The following is a 14,838-nucleotide window of genomic DNA, read 5'->3' as shown; positions in this document are numbered from 1 at the left end:
TTTTAAAATACAACAATGAATTTAATAATAATTTATTCAGAAGACAATAATAATCAAACATTGATCTAAGTTGGAGGGATTAGAATATCAATTCATTATTTGGAAAACTAGTAAATAAAAAAGAATCAAACATGTGTTCTGCTTTTCTGATATGAACAATATATCCAGATACCCAAATATGGGAGAAAAAGTTTCCCTTTATAGACATAGTTCTGCTAATAGATGGAAAAGAGTGATAAAACATCAGCATTGTATGAGCCCCAAGTGAATTAATAGATGTAAACATTATGCATCAATCGCTGCCAACATCACCAAAGGATTGAGGACAGGACATATGTCCCTCCTGATGGAAGAACATACCACCTATGCGGTAGCCTTGCCAAGACACTAAATAAAACATCTAAGGATCAAGCCTCTAGATTTAAAGGAGCCACCAAGTTACAGGAACTGCAGAGTCTAGAGGAAGATGTGTACCTACAACATAGGGATGCATTCAGCAAAATCCAGACCTGTGGTGTCTAATGCTGTTGTCACAAGTCACCTGTGGTGGTTGAGCCCCTGAAATATGACTGTTTAGAATTAAGAAGTGATGTAAGTGTAAAATACACATTGGGTTTGTGTCCCAAAAAGAATGTAAAATATCTCATTAATAATTTTTATATTGATTATAAGATGAAATGATAATTTGTTATTTATATACATTTTACCTGTCTCTTTCCATTTCTTATTGTGGGTACTGGAAATTTGAAAGTCACACATGTGGCTCTGGTTTTATCTCTACTAGATCACACTGATTCACATCACAGGAAACTACATGACAACTTGATTTCCTCAACAAGTAAATTGCAAGGAAAAATAGACATTTAAAAAAAAACGAGATTAAAACAGACTTCAAAAATATATCAGACAGTTGCAATACGTGGACTTTATTTGTGAATATGATTTATGAGACAACTGGAAATTTGAGCACTGAGTTGATTATATTCAGGAGTATATTCAAATAGTCAAGGAATTATTGTTATTCAAAGAATAATATTCCTTGCAATATTCGAGGAATAATATTCAGGGAATATATTCAAGAAATTATTGTTATATTTTGTTTGATAAAGATACAGTGATATGTTTTAATAAAGTTCTTTTATTTCTTAGAGGTCCATATTGGAATATCTACACATGAAATCATGTGGTGTCTAGGATTTGCTTTGAAATTTTAAAATTCAAGCACACCTCATTTTTTTGTGCTTTGCTTTATTGCTCTTTGCAGATACTGCATTTTTTTACAAATCAAAGGTTCATGATAGCCCTGTGTTGTCAAATAAAGGTTAGCATTTTTTAGCAATTAAATATTTTTAAATTAAGGCATGTACATTGTTTTTTAGATATAATGCTATTGCCTACTTCAGGAACTACTGTATAGTAAAAACATAACTTTTATATGCACTGGAAAACCAGGTAAATTCACGTGACTTACTTTATTGCAGTGATCTGGAACTGAACCCACAGTATCCGTAACTTATGCCTGTACTAGATTTAACAAGACTGACCCTGAGTTGACAATTGTTGAAGCTGTGTAATGAGTACATCAAGTTTTATTATGTCATCCTCTCTACCTTGGTATATATTTGAAATTCTCAATAATAAAAAAGCTATTAAAAAAAGAAACAGACGACAAAAATGCACCAGGCCAAGTCCTTTTATGGAAGAATTCTGACAAGAAACTGCATAAATTTTCTAGAACATAGGGAAAGAGGCAAAGCTTCTCAACTCATCCTTGGAGACTAGTATAACTAATATTAAAGCAGACAAGGACATAGTATTAAAAAAGAAAAGAAAACTCTAGGTGAATATCATTCTTGAACACACTGTGAAAGTCCTAAGTATAATAGTAATAAATTGAGTATAGCAGTATATTAAAGGATAATACAACATGAATAAGGAAGGGTTTACTCTAGGTAAACACGGTTGGTTTAAGATTGGTAAATCACTCTATGTAATTTACTGCACTGAAAGGTTAAAGGAGAAAATAGTATTTTGGAAAAGTCAGTGCTCATTTGTGTTTGAAAAACAGAAATTTATAGCAAACCAGAACATAATAATCAACTTACACTTCTTACCCTATATACTTCCTTTTTTTTTCAATTGAGTTATAGTCAGTTTACAATGCTGTGTCAATTTCTGGCATATAGCACAATTTTTCAGTCATACATGAACATACATATATTCATTTTCATATTCATTTTCCCCATGAGCTACCACAAGATCTAGTATATATTTCCCTGTGCTATACAGTATGAACTTGTTTATCTATTCTATATGTACCTGTCAGTATCTACCAATCTCAAACTCCCAGCCTGTCCCTTCCCACCCACCTCCCCCCGATACTTCTGAATTCTATAAATGTTTAAGATATTTATGTGTTCAATACTCATTTAGTTTAAAAAGAGTAAGTCATGCACAAAAGATCAACAAGTTGTAGGATCAAATTTATGGCCTCATTTTCCAGCTCTCCGCTGCTATATCCCTAGCAGCACAGCCTTCGTCACAAGATCAAAAATAGTACAAACTTATTCTAAATGGGCAAAAATGACTACAATAAATATGATCTGTATAAATGTATTTCCTCTTTGATTTTTAACACATATCCATATACTAATTGGGATTCAGGGCCTGTGGGGCATGTATGCCCTCCCAAATTATGTAACTCAACATGTTTCAGTAGATTAACACACATCAATAATTAGTTTGAATAATTTCATTGGGAAGAAGCTTTGTGAATTCTTAGTAAATGTAATGGTTCTGGCACACAGCTTTACAGCCATTCTTAAAACTCGGATATTGCTGGCACAAGAAGGGCTACTCTAGAGCATCCAGAATGTGGGAATAGAATGAGGAAAAAGTCATCCTCTGAAAGTGAAAATGGACTGTAATCAGCACACCAGTCACTGAAGAGACAGCTTACCAATGTGTTGTTGGTAGAGTTGGAAAGTGACCAATCCCCGTGTCAGGAAGACACGGCTCAAATGCCGCTATTATAAAATGAAAGTGTTCCTTCTCTCCAACTGCATTGTAACTTACCTGGCACATTGAAATGGTACCTGTGGAACTTGTCACTGCTTTCTGATACTCTCCAAGAGGAAGGTGCTTTGATTGTTGAAGACCAACAGCCCTAATCTGAATAAAAATATCCCCAGAATAAAGAAAGCTGATTTCCTGGACTTAGATGACTTAATGGAGATATCTCCTGAGAGCATCTAACACTTTATGTCCTATTCTGTATCTGCCACGCAAATTATTGATAGGTAAACTGGTTTTCACAGGGAATCTGGTGTACAGGTAACAGGATTCCATTGTCAAGTCAGGTTTATTTCACGTTGCAATGTATTAAATTTTCCCTTGAGAGACCAATCTGTTGTTTCTCAGTTTGATTAGTGTTTCACAACCCTCTATGGATTGATCAGCTGTAAGTGGCCTGATGGAACTATTTGTGGACCTGCTCTAGGACCGTGGAGATACCCTTAAGCTATTTTTTACATTAAGAATATAGCGGCTTCTCCTTTGCTTCTGTCTTCATTGGCAGTAGATATTTATTCTCAAAATAAGAAAATATCGATAATAAATATCCAATTTGAGGGGGAAGATATAACTCAGCGGTAGAGAATGCCTAGCATGCACGGGGTCCTGGGTTCAATCCCCAGTACCTCCATTAAAATAAATAAATAAAAACCTAATTACCTCCCCGTAAAGGAAAAACAAAAGATTAAAAGAAAAAAATTTTTTGTGAGCCCGCGTACATTTTTCTGAGCTTGTGTAGGGAGTAAACACGGCTTCCTATTGCTTTAAAGTAGCAAAGGGGAGTGGGCCGGAGGTGGGTGAGGATAGGGACGTAGGTGGCATAGATAGAACTTTAACCTCCCTATCTTGCTCAGGTTGATTCTGGAGTACCAGGAGGGCCACAAGGAGTTCTATTTACATTAAAACTGCCTTGGGCTGTTGGAAGAAATTATGAAGAGAACCTTAGGGATGATGGAACTACTTGGAATGGTGAGTGTTACCCCCTAATAAAGGAAGAGACAGAAGAGGCCAAGTCTAGGTGCAGATTGCTTCATGCAGACAGAAGGAATTCACTCTGAGACAGGAGACCCCTGAGGCACCTGGGCTCCTAGCTGGTAGTGATGTGGTGATTATTGTTATCCATGCAACAGCCCTTTCTAATACTTTCTTTGATGGTGCAAATTTCCTCCCATTCTAGAAACTGAATAGGCCCACATTCTCACCTTTTTATTCTCCGTTGCAGCTAGGGCATGGCATACACACACCTCTGGCCAGTAGGGCCCAAGGGAAGTCTGCTGGAGGCTTCTGAGAAAGGTTTTCCCATCTAATAAAAATAGACGCACGCAAAACAAAACCCCACTTTCTCTTCTTACTTCTGCATGTTTTTGTGTGAGGTCGGGATACTTAGAACTGTGGCAGTCATCTGGTGACTTGGGTGACAAAGACATTTCTTCAATACATTGAGGATAACAGGGGGGGGAAAGAAAGAAAAGAGCCAAAAATCCTGGTGTTTTTGAATCACTGAACCCACCCTAGAAAAACCTACCCCAAGACTGTCTGTTGTAGCTGAAATTAAACTGCTATTCCTTAAGCCACCTTGAACGGCAGCTGTATCATGTGCAACAAAAAGTGTCCTATCTGACAAAAGTGAGGGGAGATCTTTTTATTAAAACAGCGTTACTATTTCAGCATCCCCTGGATAAGCCCTTGAAAAGTTGTTCTAAGCATCTGAAATGAGAGGACTGTGAAAGCCAGAATTCATTTTAAAGGAGTATTATGAGCTGTAATCACCGGTGGGCCAATCACCTTGCTCAGCACTACAGTTTTACAGAAGGTCAAAGCTACCATTTGAGAACAACTGCAGGACATGTGGCTGCAGGAGGATGACAATTAGGCTAGAAGAGGCTACCATGCTTCAGAGCCCAGAGCGGAGAGAATGCCTCCAAAATCCAAGTGTGATCAGTGCATTGAAATGAGTCTCTTAGAAACCTTGGGAAGGGAGGAGCTGGGATAATTTGGAAGCGGAAGAGAAGACTGTAAATGCTAAACCATTTTTTTTTGTTTCCCATAATGCTGGTGTGACCTGGAGAAACAAAAGGAAATCTAGAACGATGACTTACTATACGAGTGTCTATTATATTGTAGGTGTGGTTCAACAGAATAGAACGTTTAAAAAGCCTTGGCAAGAGCCATAGGCTTTAATGAAATTGGGTTACTTTAATTAAATAGTATAAAGAGATATGCTGCTCAGATTTCAGGGTAGTGACTCCTGTTCACTCTTACTGAGCCTGGATGAATTTGAATTTGAAGAGCAGATCAATTTCCTTATATGCACCTTATAGTGTGAAATATTTGTGGGGAATTCAGTCCATGTGCAAACTCCAGAATTCTGAATTTCAGAGCAGGCCACAATGAAAAATTAAAAGCTCTTTGGGACTGATAGCTGGCCCCAGGATAGTATGATTAACTGATTAGCACCCCTGGACAAAGATAGGATTCAAATGTTCCCCAGCCTCTGATTAACAACTGTAAGTGAATGGGAAATTCACTGCTGGGGGAAAAAAGAGGTAACTAGCCCAGGTTCGGATAAATTTTAAGATAACAGGTAGTTTCTTCCTGTTCCATGGCAGATGGAACTTTGAAATAACAGATGCAGACTTCCTTCGGAGAAAATGCTCTCACTTTGGTGTCAGAGGGAAAAACAGGAGGCATAGTGATTACATGAAGAGAGGAAGACTTTTTTGTTCTCACTGGTGTTACTAAGCAGTATCTGTGAAATATAACCTCTGGGTCTTCCAGCTTCCATGGCCAAAGTGTCACTGCCACACAGACTGAGGAAAGACAGTAGAGATGGGAGGTGCAGGCATTTTTCCAGAAGGATATTGTGACCACTGGAAAAAGGACATTTGTCTTTTTTTGGTCTTGTTTGAAGATGGGAGGGATTGAATTATGTTTGTATGCCAAGGAGAAGTCAGCAGAAAGGGGGCTTTGAAGGTTCAGAAGAGAGAAGGGATGATGACTAATGGAACGGGACCCAAGGAGATGGAGGGGATCCAGAGCACAGGTGAGAGATTTACCTGGGGCTGCAGGAGAGGCACCTCTTTCCCTGCGCATGGAGGACTTTATCTCTCAGGATAGACCTGGTTATGCTGTGGTAACAACCTCCAAAATCATTACAGTTTACAGCAAGAAAGGTTGATTTCTCACTCACACTACATGTCCAGTGTCAGTCAGCTCTGATCAGTTTTGTGTCACCTATATTTCAGGGTTTAGGCTCAGGGTTCAACTCACATTTGAAACACTGCAGTCTTGGTGGCAGAAGAGAGAGAATGGCGACCGTGCCTGAGTCCTTAAAGCTCGTGCAGGAAGTGATGCACATCAGTGCAGTCCACGTGGCGTGGCTAAGGCAACTCCCGTGGTCACCCCTGAGTTCGACAGAACAGGGACCTGGAAGAGGGGCTATGAATACGTGTGAACAGTACAATAGAGAGGCTCTGAATATGGGCAAGCGATACAGTCTACTGCAAGGCCCATCCCGCTTTTGTTGGTGATAGAAATAGCTCCATTCATTCAGTTAGTATTTCCTAAGCTGCTGCTATTTGCCTGGCATGACACTTGGCTCTGAGACTAGGCCTCTAAATAAGACAGACCTCTGCTATCACAGCCGATGTAGTTTAAGGAGTTCCAACTGATGGCCTTGGTTTTTCTTACTGACATGGAGGACTCTGGCATCTGCTAAGAGGGAGGGAGTCTCTGTGGGTAAGGAGTTTGAGGAGGTAAACATTTCAAAAAACTGCTGAGCAAAATGGGAAAGAATGCTGAATGGGGATATAAAAGAATTGCCAGGCAGCACCACATCGTCCCGCTCTGGATGGCAGATTCCTGGCTGTGTGATGTCTCCGATCAGTGCTCAGCAGCCTGGCCACTCTAAGAGCAAAAAAGATGAGGTCTGAGGACCAGCTAGGAGATAAGGGAGCCAGCGCTGATGTGGACAATAGGAAGGAAGGAGGCTAGGACCAGATGAGGAGGAAAGTAAAGTCACGTGGGCAATTGCTGGGCTGCAGAAAAAGGTCTTGAGAGCTGAGGTTGTGAGGAGACTGAATGAACTAGAAAGGCAGGATATAATGACCAGAGAATGTAAGGCTGCAATTTTAAGATTTCACAGGTGGAGCAGTTCTTGGTACAGAAAAAGGCCAGGGTGTGGACACTGGGTGGGGGCTGATCTTTATTCAGTCCTTGATTGTTCCTCAGTTGTTCTTGCACTTAAAGGTCATATCCACACACAATCTGATCTTGATTTCATAATCCAACACTGAATATACCAGGGGTAATGAATTAACTACCTATAATGCTTTGGTTCCCCCCGCTTCAGATCCCAGTCACTTCATAGCTGCTTTGGAAGGATGGAGGATAAATATGACATTTCTTTTTGAAGTCTCCAATGCTTCTTTGTACATGACTATGTCTATACTAGGTGTTTATACATTCCTATTAAACTGAATCATATTAGGATTGATTCCTTTTCCTGCTTCCTCCTCCGTAGCAGGAAACTCCTGTTGACATTGGGTTTCTTAAAATGCTCAGCAACTTCAACAGCTATCCTTTTTCTGAGGAGAGCAAAATGGTGCTTATCTCCAAATCATTTCAAGATGAGAACAATAAGAAATGGAAACATAAGAAAACAGAATGGGAAGAGAGGGAAGAAATATGTCAAATGATTTCAAGAAAACCAGTCTTTAGTTTTATTGAGATATAATCTATACACAATAAAATGCAGCAATTTTAAGTATAGAATTCAAGTAATTCTAGCATATGTATTTAGTTGTATAATCACTACTACATATATTATTTCCTTTACCCCCAAAAGTTTCCTCATTCCCCCTTGCAGTCAATCTGCCTCCCTAAATTCCAGCCTCTGACGATCATGGATCTGTTTTCTTTCCGTATAGTTTTGCCTTTCTGGAATTTCACATAAATGAAATCATACAGTATGTAGTCTATCATGCTTAGCTTCTTCAAGAAAACGAGTCTTTGGGATTGGGTATAGCTCAGTGGTAGAGCACATGCTTAGCAAGCACGAAGTCCTGGGTCCTAGTACCTCCGTTAAAACACACCCCCCGCCCCCTGCAAAAAACCAGTCTTGTGTTGAGGGTATGAAAGCAGCTTATAGGTTAGGAAAAGCAAGGGAAATAATAAGGTTCACCAGTCTAAGTGCCCATCTGAGCAACTTCATTCTAAGTAAAAATTCCCAAGAAAATAAATGTTTTATGTGCTACTTATATTTTTCTAAAACTCATTAAAAGTAATAATTGAAGTTAAAAATGTTTATCTGAGTACCACTGATATATATCCCATATTACCAGTAGTGATAAGCAAACCTCTCTTAGGAAAACACCACATGAAAAGATCTGGACAATCTTTTATTATTCTAACAATCTCATTCTCTCAGTCTCTAATGTTGGCCCTTGAGTCAAAGTGACCATCAGCAAAATTTATAATAATGACACCCAAATCCCCACACACAGCATCATGACATGCACACATTAACCTTACTTTGCCCAGACAAATAGTTGGTTAGGAGGGTGTAGCACAGACCACAAGGACACCACAGAATGTGTGCAAGAACATTTTGTAACGGGACGTCTATGAGCAGCCCATGCGTGTGTGCTCATTATTCCTGTATGTGGGTTACACTTATTCTATCACTTGTGTACTTTCAAACTAAGACTCAGTAGCTTTCCCTGCGTCTGTGTATTTAGAGGACCCAGCAAATTGAGTCATTAAAGAGTGCTTAGGGGTTGGCAGCCCTGATAATCAGATTCCTGAAGATCCATGTCTTTCTGTAGATGAGGCTTTGTCCTTGGGAAATTAGAAGTCTGGGGAGTCCCCAAAGTGCCGTGGAAGTTTGAATAGGAAAAAGGTTTAATTGAAAAGGTTTTTTTTTTGTATTTGTCTTTGTGGCAACTGTTGCTGCTTGCTAAGACTAGAGAAAGTTAGGAAGGGTGACAGACAGAGCCGCTGTTAGGAGTTTCAGGTGGGTGAGTCCCACACCTTCTTCTCTAGTGTTTTTACTGCGGTGAACTCAGGTCTGATTGGAATATCTGAGGCAACTTTGAAATACAAAAGTGTACCGAAGGCTGTCTGGAAGGATGTGTGGAAATAGGAGTGGTGGAGTAACACCCACTTTGATCAAACATACACGTCTCAGACCTTTCATAGCGCTCTGAGGGAAATCAACAAGGAGCTGGATGCCAAAGTCACCCTGCCTGACTGGCTATGTGGTGGGCATGGCAGATTAATCCAGGGCTTTGGATAAAGTGGGAGGCCCATTGAGTCTTTGTGTTAGTCATTATTTGTCATGTTGTGGGGACCTATGAGACAGTTTCTCAGATCTTTTTTTTACATGCTACAGATAAACATACTCAGTGGTAGCTGTTAAATTGTCTTTCAAGGGAGGCCATTTCAAAATGAAATCTTGACTCTCTGGTGACAATTTCATAGTTCAAAAACCTGATTAATTCAAAATTGGTCCTGCTAAACCATGTAGTTGCATACAATGTGGGCCTGATTCTATCTTAGGCAAATAGTGATTTTTCTATTGGTAACACGACTTCATTTCCCTCTTGTCCTCTGGAGACTGCTGTGAGGGTTTAAGTTGCTAATGTGAGTGCAGGCCTTTATGACTATCTCTGCCTTTAACAGGCAATGTCAGTGTAGTATTAAAAATTTTATCTGCACTGATATTAAGCCTTTTCACATTAAAATTGTAAATTCAACTCGAAGATGGCAAGTTCAATTTTATTCTGCTTAAAAAAATGCTACCATAAACAAAGCCCACTTTGTTATCAGAATCCTATTTTTTTCCCTGCATAAAGCAGCATAGAACAATGTCAGTTATGCATACATGGATTCCAGGAAGCTAAGCAAAAAGCATTTGCCATTTAAGTAAAGTAGGTTATGAAATTTTACATGAAGACAAAAAGCACCAAATTAGGAGACAAAAAGGGTCAATTTTTTTTCTTTGAATTGTACTGCTTGAACTAATAAAATCGCTCCCAATAAATTTTTAAAAATATTTTAATTATTTAAATATTTTAAAAGTAATTTTACCCAGGAAACACAGATAAGGTCAACCAAAAAAGCCCCGTTTGTCTTAAACCTTGTTGCTGAAAATAATTCTAGAAATAGTATTATTTACTACCTTGGTGAGTGCCGCTTCTTTAATGTTTGCCTGCTCTGAATCTATCTATGGACGGAGGCGATTGTCAAGCATCTGTACTGACTCCAAGAAATTGAACTAAAGTGGCTTATAGTTGAAAAGGTCTCAGTTTTCTTGTGATGTCTCTTAATTCCTGCCTCCCACCCCCATAAAATGAAACTTCCGCTTACTTGAAGCGCAATTTATAAAGTTCCTGTACCAGTTAATTAAACCGCCTTTTCCCAGCTGCTTGTATCTTCTAAAACCTAAATCTTAAAATTAAAAAAAAAAAAAGCTATTGACCATGGGGACAAAGGGAATGTTAGTATTATGCAAAAATACAACCTCGTAGGAGAGCTGCGCAAATGGATGATCTGCATTTCGTTGAAGTCATGTGACGTCGTTTCACTTGTTTTTTTCTTTCCAGATTGCCAACCCGTTTCCCAAAGACTGATTGATTAACACAGTGATATGAATCAGTATCGCACTCTGTCAAAGACCTGGCCCGTTGTCATTTACTTCTCAGCAATTTTTAGACTCAACTAGGTCTTGTTCTCTCATTAATTGTGAGGACTGAACTAACTCAACCCCCGACTTTGGGCGCAGGCTCTTTTCTCGGGGGAAGCCAAAACATCCCTCAAAGGAGCAAAGAGCTCAGCTACAGAGCCCGAGGAAAGCGGAGTCGATGCGTCAGATTAAAGGGGACCCTCCGACCTTATTCCTAACCGCAGCTCTTCAGATTTTAAAGAGAGTTAGGAGGACCAGGAGGGACACCACAGATGGAGGCGAAAGGCTCGATCCTTAATCCAAGCCGGAGACAAAGGTGAGTAGCTGCGCGAGGGGGCCAGGAAGACGGGCAGAGGGAGGCTCCTCGGCCCCCAGCCGAGTGGCGTGACTTCTGGAGGACTCAGAAAACGGGCCAGGACTGGGTAGGATAGGAAGGTGCCAGCGGGGCGGGCGAACCGGCAAATCGCAGGAGTGGCAAGGCTGGGAACGCCCCCTCCCGGCCACGCCCCGCTGCGCCGGGCCGGGAAACGAAAGCCAAGCGGGCGCCGGGGTCACGGGCCGGTGCGGCCCAGCAGCCTCTGGCTTCCCGGGGTGGGCGTCTCTGCGAAATAGCGCGTGCCTCACGTCCTCCCCGCCCAGCCCCGCCCCCTGCGCTCTGCGCACGCGCGGCCGCGCCCCGCCCCTCGCGTCCCCACCGGGGTGATGGGCCGGGGGCGGGGAGCCGGGGTGAGGAGGCCGCTGGAGTCCCTAGCCTGCGAGCGCGCGAGCCGCCGCCGCCGCCGCCGCCGCCGCTCCACCACTGCCACCACCCCCGCCGCGTCACGGCTCCCGGGCCCGCCCTTCTTTGGCCACTCCTCCCCTCTCCGTTTCCCCCTCCTTTCCCCCTCCCCCTCCGACCGAGCGGTGACTTAAGCAACGGAGCGCGGTGAAGCCCATTTTTCTCGTCCTCGCAGCCGCGCCGGGCAGCCCGCGGCGCGCGGCCCCCACGCTCCGGCTCGAGATGAATGCTGCGGCAGAAGCCGAGTTCAACATCCTCCTGGCCACCGACTCGTACAAGGTAGAGGCTCGGGGCGGAGGCAGGTGCCCGAGGAAAAGAGGGCGCGTCGGGCACGAGCGCGAGGCTGCGGGGCGGGGGGCGGCCGGTCGGGGTCGTGGCGCGAGGCGGCCCCGAGGGAAGGCGCGGGCGGCGGCGGCGGCGGCGGCGGCTTGGGGCAGGTGAGGCTGGCGCCGCAGTGGGGAAGAGGTAGATGGAGGAGGGATGGAGGGATGGACGGCAGGAGGCGGGGCCTGGGGGCGCGTGGTGGGGGGGCGCGGCGTGGAGCTGAGGCGGGCCCGAGGCGATGCCTCCTGCCCTCGGGTGCTGCGGCCGCCCGGGGCTCCGGGCTCGGGGCGGCTCAGCGGGCCCGCGGCCGGGTGGCTGGGGCGTCACTGGCCGAGCGCACGCCTTCGCCAGGAGCGCGGCCTTTTGGCCCGGGGCCGGGTTGCGCAGGGCGGGCCTGAGTGAGGGCTCGTCAGAGGAGTGGGTCAGTTAAGTAACGGCCCCTGGGGTTCCGCGGTGGATAGAGGGAGCGGGGTTTGAGAAGTCGGGTTTCCCCGCTGGGCTGAGTCGGGTGCGCTCACCCCTTACTGGGCAGGTACGCCCCTTCCCCAGGAAGGAGTGGGCAAGGTCTAGCAGGGGTGCTGGAGGGGCCAGCCACGTTCCTCTCTGCCTGTGGCTCGGAGGACACTTAGCTGTCTGCCCCTGGTAGCCCTGCTGGATTCTCCCGTCCCACTCCTTTGGGCCCCTTTTCAAACTCCTTTGCTCCTGGTACTCTCTCTTACTCCTCATCCCTAGTTGCAAAGGCCAATCTGCCCTTAACTCCGTTACGACTAGTACAGGATTTCTGTGAAAGAGAAAGTGAAACACGAGGAGTTAAATGAACTGTAGTTAATCTTGGAGAATTTGTTGAGAGAGAAGTGGCACAATATTGTGTTAATACGCTTATTAGACATTTGCATGTGTAGCTGCCCCGTTCATTTTATTTGAAACTCACACACAGTAGTAAAGAGTGATTAGAGAAAAATCTGGCAAATGTTCCTTCCCCTAGTTTCCAGAATATTTGAAGTAAACTGGACTGTACTTTGCTAATAAGCTTTGTTAGCCAAAACACCTAAAAGATGACATGTCAGACCAGAAACACCACTTAGGCAAAATAAATTTTAGTTTTCACTTGAGCTGCATGATGGTTTGCAATATAATGATAAAGCATAATGTTTTAAGTTTTTTATTTTTGTTGTGGGGTTTTGGGGGGCTTTTTGGTTTTTTTTTTTTTTTTTTTTGCTTTTTAAAAAATATTCCATAAAAGTATTTCAGAGAATCCCATTTTACTTAAGTTCTATGTTGTCCTTTTCTTCCCAGCTGTTTTAAGAGTCTACTTATGTTAATGTAGATGGGTTGTTATTTAAAGTAGAATCAAGTTTCTTTAACAAGTGGTCTTTTAAATGGAATTTTAAAGTGGAGATCTACACAATTGCAAGGAGATCATAGTACTACCAGGGGTGATTTACTTATTCTCCTCCTGTGGTCCCTTAGTTCAGTCATAGTGTTTTGAGTATTTTTAATAGTGATTCAAGAGTGGTCTTATTCATAGTCTTATTCATATTCATAAGAATTTTTTCTTAACTAAATCTTTAAAATAACTTAAAATTTTCTAATGTAGTAACTTACGATTTTATTGAAATTGGGGAATGTAAACGGAGGTTGATTTGTCCAACTTTTTAAAATGACATGAAGGCTCTTTTAGTTTGTAGTTCCTCTAGCCATAATATGTAAGGAATGTAAAATTGCTTCAACATCAGTTTTCTGGGATGCTTTTTAATTAGAGTGATTACCTGAAAGTTAACTGCACTATTAGGATTTGCTTCTATTTAATAAAGTTTATTCTTTCTTGTCCTTTTTCAAGTCAGACTGATATATTTTATTTCCTTTCTAATATAAAACCTTTTTAGAAGATTTTCATCTTAGTAAGATTTCTCACTTCCTACCCCACCCCAAATCCCCTCAGGAGGATTTTATGTCAGTGATTTACAGCAGTAGAGTAGAATAGGTTTTGTGTTCCACACTCACAATTTAGTCTGTAAGTTTCATTTTCCTTACATTTTTAGTGGTCCTTACAGCTCCATTTTTGCCTTTTTGTCTTCTTCAGTGAAAAAGAGACAAATGGTAATCTTACGTCTAGAAGTTACTTGAGAATGTTACATACCTATATCCTTATCAGTACTTACATACTATTTGCCAGTTAAAGCAGGGAGTGTGTAGCTTTAGATATGTTCCTGGAAGAGAGCAGAATATTGTTTGTTTCTTTTTTCTAGAACTGAAGAAAGGGCAATTGGCTGTTTAGGCACTACAGAAAGATGTTTTGCAAGTAGATGGGGTAGTGTCCAAGTACATGACAACATACGTGGGAATTTTGTTTTTACTTGTATCCTCTCCAGGGGTTTCAGGACAGTTTGGACTAAAGGAGGGGTGTTTAAAATAAATGTTCATTTCTGTAATCTCATTTTTTTTTATGCATAAAGATGACCTAAAAAAATAGGGAAGTGTGGTAGTTTCTTCTATTTTCATCCTGGGTTCTTGTTACAAATAAAAAGGACACTTAATCTTAAGTGTTAATCATTTGTATTTTCAAAATGGCTTAAAGCAAAATAATATATTGGGTTATATTTACATAGTGCCAAACCAGCTAGGGAAAGGTGCATTTGGGCTGGCCTTAGCCGTTGCAGTGCTTAAAAAGCATTTGAAACATTTTTTGTCATTTTTTTCCCTCTTATCTCTGAGATAGCCATTGATCAGTTTCCAAATAACTGGATCATTGGAAGATTCATCTCTGTTCCATTCTTCCTTCCCCTTGTATATAGATAATATTTGTAACAAACTGTAACAGAACAGTTTTAACATTTCTGAACATTTTACCTATTAGCAGATTAAAATGGAAGATGTTGTCAATTGAGCCCTAGTTGGAAAATACAACATATCACATACAAAAGTAATCCCTAAGTAATTTACAGTTTAATCCACATCACACGTTAATTATGAAATGTGC

At 41.8% G+C, this 14,838-nt stretch overlaps 1 protein-coding gene across 1 annotated transcript in view; it reads left to right on the top strand.

The window, feature by feature from the left end:
* Positions 1 to 11,468: 11,468 nt before the first annotated feature.
* Positions 11,469 to 14,838, top strand: part of NAMPT (nicotinamide phosphoribosyltransferase) — a 38,118-nt gene continuing 34,748 nt past the window's right edge. Inside the window, exon 1 of the mRNA XM_074367653.1 lies at positions 11,469 to 11,813. Coding sequence (XP_074223754.1) covers positions 11,757 to 11,813 — 57 coding nt within the window. The 5' untranslated portion in view covers positions 11,469 to 11,756. The remainder of the gene's footprint in view (positions 11,814 to 14,838) is intronic.

Source organism: Camelus bactrianus, chromosome 7, assembly GCF_048773025.1.
Source record: "Camelus bactrianus isolate YW-2024 breed Bactrian camel chromosome 7, ASM4877302v1, whole genome shotgun sequence".
NCBI classification, from domain to species: Eukaryota; Metazoa; Chordata; class Mammalia; order Artiodactyla; family Camelidae; genus Camelus; species Camelus bactrianus.
This window is presented reverse-complemented; position numbering and strand designations above follow the sequence as displayed.